A 4,286-nucleotide genomic window follows, 5' to 3' on the forward strand; every position below is an offset into this window, starting at 1 on the left:
CAAAAAAAAAGAATAAAAGAAAACATTTTTTTTTTTTTAAGTCCCCACCCATACATACACGCATGCATACATGGTTCGGGTGCGCATACGTGCAAAAGAGACGATTGCGCCCATTACGCCGCACATGTAACATACCAACTCCACCCAAAACTTATTTGTTATTTTTATATAGAGTGAGAGGTAAAACCTCCCTCAGGTTTTAAATGTTATAATCTGCAATATGTTCAATTGAAGTTCTGGATTTAACTTGTGATTGAAGAAAAGACTGCTCTCGGCACAAACCGGGTTTCCCCTGTCTAGGAGATCCAGAGTTTAGAATCCACGAAAAATTCTAATGAGAGCACAGACCAAAGAACTGAGAGTCCAAAACATTGGTTCATAAGAGGAAAACCTAAAACAGCCAACAGACTCAGGGGTCAAAGTGTTCTCTTCTCCAGGGCCCAGATATTGGATGTAGTTACCAAAGTTAAAGTGACACAAAACTCCGGAGTTAAATCTTAAAAATACATTCAAATACCTTAACTATTAACAACAATGTATCTTATTTGTGAATCACTCGGCTGTAGATCCTCCAATCATCTCTGAATTGTTGCTGACACTGTCCTTCCTTCTGGAGGGGGGCTACTTGTGTTCCCCATGGTCCCTGTGTGTTGTAAAGTAGTCACCACTCCAAGCCCACTCCCAGGATGGACTACAATTTCGCCTTTAGTTTACTCATTTGTATTGAGATTGTAGTCCATCCCAGGAGTGAGCTTGGAGCGGTGACTACTTTACAACACACACAGGGACCATGGGGAACACAAGTAGCCCCCCTCCAGAAGGAAGGACAGTGTCAGCACCAATTCAGAGATGATTGGAGGATCTGCAGCCGAGTGATAACAACAATGTATCTTATTTGTATAATAGTTAAAAGGAGAACTATGAGGTGGGTGATTTTCACTCCTCATAGTTCGAGCCGACGTGTGACAATGAAACTGTCACAGGTCGGCTCAATAGATCGGGAAGTGAGCGAACACATACGGTCGCTCGCTCACTTCTTGATCTCCCTGCAGTGAGCCATGACTATCACTCACGGCTCCCTGCAGAGATTCCTCCCACCCCGCTCCTCCAGCGCTGACTGGAGGAAGGGACGGGGGAGGGGGCGGGCACAGCTGGCTCTGCCTCCATATAGGCAGAGCCAGCTGTCACTCATGCAACTGGGTGGATCTCGACAGTAATGTCGGGATCCGTCCTGGCTGCAGCGGTCTCAGTATACCGGGAGCTGTAGCTCCCTATATACTGAGCTTTGGGTCACAGGAGGACACTAGTATGTGTCCTCCTGTGACTCTTAAGAGAACTATGGGGGAAAAACACTGACCCCATAGTTCTCTTTTAAGGCACTCTAATGCATTTTTAAGATTTAACTCCTGAGTTTAGTATCACTTTAATTATTTCCGGTGTAAACACGGAAACTTGCACCAGACTGGTGTTACAGCAACACACTCTAGTAGAAGGAGGATGTTTTTGACCCGAAACACGTCGGCTATTTTTTTGTTTCTGTTGTTAGGAACATTGATTTTTAAAGATTTTGGATTCATAGTTTAGAAGCCAATGGAAAGATATTTTTGTTGTAGAGGCAGAAATAACATTGTCTAAGAACCTACTCCTTCAGAATCAGATTGGGGACATTCCCGGGGCCGGACGGGAACTGTGAGCGTATCCACTTTGGCACCGCTGGGACCAGAAGCTTTCTTCCCATCTTTCTCCATGGAATTCTTCCTAAGGAATGAAAAAGAAAAAAAAGGATATGAACTCTTTTGGCGAAGGAAAAATTAATAAAGCAGGAGCTGCTTAACCTGTGCTTAGATCAGATAATAAAGGCAGAACTAAAATCTACAGATAACATTGGCATATATCTGGTTTTTCTAAGTGACAGTGGGCAGAAGGAAGGACCAGGGAAACTGCATCCTCAGCGCTCCTATTCTCTCTATATGAATGAAACACTGGAGGCAACCCGGCCTTGATATAAAACGCATTATTCTTTCAAAGCATTTCACGACTACCGATGTTGACACAATGGGCCTATAATAATTTAAACATGTAAAAACTGAAGATTTTGGTATAGGTTTAATAATAGCTGTATAAGGTAAACACGACAGCCACGCATGCACGCAAACGCCCCTATAGAACTGGGCGGAAATAGAACGCGCACAATTAGAAATACACACAAAGACGCACAAACGGCAGGCGCACAGGAAGTGACACAACAGGCATTAAAAGGAGAACTATGAGGGGGGTGCTTTTCACTCACCTCATAGTTCTAGCCGACCTGTGACAATGAGACTGTCACAGGTCGGCTCAGTAGATCGGTAAGTGAGCGAACACATACCGGCGTTCGCTCACTTCTCGATCCTGTCACGGCTGTCTGCCGTGACAGGGGAGGGACTGGATTACCCCGTCCCGCTCCGATCCGCCAGCGCTGACTGGTGGATCGGACGGGGGAGGGGGCGGGTACAACTGGCTCTGCCTCTAGATAGGCAGAGCTAGCTGTCACTCACGCTGCTGGGTGGATCCAGACACAATTGTCGGGATCCGCTTCGGCTGCAGCGTCTCAGTATATAGGGAGCTGTAGCGCGCGGTATACTGAGCTTAGGGTGACGGGAGGACGCTAGTTTGTGTCCTCCCGTTACCCTAAGGAGAACTATGGAGAAAAGCCCTAACCCCATAGTTCTCCTTTAAGGAAATTACCTATATAAACTAGCCTGCCCTGCTCACTGTGCTGATGGTCTTTCAGCTGTGTGTGTTTGTTCCCTGTGCCCGTGATCCTGTTGAAGACTTTGCCTGTGACTCGGATTGTTTGGACTCCTCTTGATTGCTGCCTGCCCCTGACCTCGGCCTGTATCCTGGACTTGTTTATTGCCTCACGATGTTGTGCCTTGCTGCCCGGCTGGCTCTGATCCTCGGCTATCTTTGACTCCGTTCCTGCTTCCTGAATTGGCTGATCCGTTCCTGGACTTTCCTGCACCTGTGCCTGATCCCACCTGTGGCACTCGTGCTCCTTGCTGTCCTTTCACACCCTGTACTCACCTCCAGGGGGAGTAGGACGCGAGAAGTAGACTGTGCGATTCGTTTCGTTCTGAATCAAAATTAGGACGAAATTTCGGAGATTCGGAAGTATCCGAATTACAGCTAAAACGAATGCAAACTAATCCGAATTTCTGATTTCCCCAAATTTGTTAGCGGTACTCTGGACGAAATTTCGTTGCAGTAAAATGACATTAGAAAAAAAAAAGACATTTTTTTTTTTTTTTTTAGTCTGCAGAAGATGAAAAAAAAAAAAAATCTCATGCTTTTTTTTTTTTCATCTTCTGCAGACTAAAAAAAACAAAAGTTTTTTTTCCCCCCTTCAAATGTCACTTTGCTGCCACGAACGAACGAAAACGAAAAAGAAACGAAACCGAAACTAACTTTCGACCGGAATACCGCTAACGAATTTCATCCAAATCCCAAAACTAATTCAATTTCAGACCCGAATCCGAAAAACAAATAAATGCAAAACTAAACTAAACTAATTTTTTGCTGGTGCACATGTCTAGCAAGAAGTAAGAGAAGCCTCCACAACTATCGGTCTCTCACCAGGTACGCGATAAGCGGTCTTGAAATAACTGGACACTTTACACTGCAGCAGCCAGAAGTTAAAAATCCCAGTCAGTACCACAGATAGTTGACTAGCGCACACCTTGAATACCCTCCTTGGAATACAGTCTTGTCCTGATGTCCCCTGACATGTCCCCAGTCTCTCACCGTCTTTTGCAGCATGTCTCCACTCCAATCTCCAACCAAACCTGCAACATGTCTGCAGTCTCGGAGCATGATTTCTTTCTAGCATGTCTGCAGTGCTTGACAAAACTCGTTAACATTACATATACAGGACATTATGTGCAGCCCTTATGTCATGTCAGGCCCTCTATGCGTCTTACATTGGCAACCACTGCTCTGGAGTCTTTGTTGTGATCTTCCAGGATCTTTGAAAATTAATAACTTCACATCAGGGGCGTAACTAGAAATCACAGGGTCCCATAGCAAAATTTTGTATGGGGCCCCGTGATCGCTAGTCATGCCACTTGCAGAGCCCCAGCGGAGAGTGACCCTGCAGAGCCCACCATAGACTCTCTATTGTGGGCTCTGCAGGGTCTGAGATCTCTTACCTGTCGGCGCCTCTGTGGTCCCCGGGCCCCGACTCCTGCCTTCTCTTACATCACTGGCCTCACCTGCTCTTAGGTCGCTGGCCAGTCATGTAAGAGGAG

General features: G+C 45.9%; 1 protein-coding gene across 1 annotated transcript in view; it reads right to left on the minus strand.

Annotated features, from left to right (window-relative positions):
- Nucleotides 1–4,286, minus strand: part of SYTL4 (synaptotagmin like 4) — a 35,549-nt gene that overhangs the window by 21,858 nt on the left and 9,405 nt on the right. Inside the window, exon 6 of the mRNA XM_018564182.1 lies at nt 1,644–1,758. Coding sequence (XP_018419684.1) covers nt 1,644–1,758 — 115 coding nt within the window. The remainder of the gene's footprint in view (nt 1–1,643; nt 1,759–4,286) is intronic.

The sequence above is a fragment of the Nanorana parkeri genome, unplaced genomic scaffold (assembly GCF_000935625.1).
Source record: "Nanorana parkeri isolate BGI_ZX_2015 unplaced genomic scaffold, ASM93562v1 scaffold731, whole genome shotgun sequence".
NCBI classification, from domain to species: Eukaryota; Metazoa; Chordata; class Amphibia; order Anura; family Dicroglossidae; genus Nanorana; species Nanorana parkeri.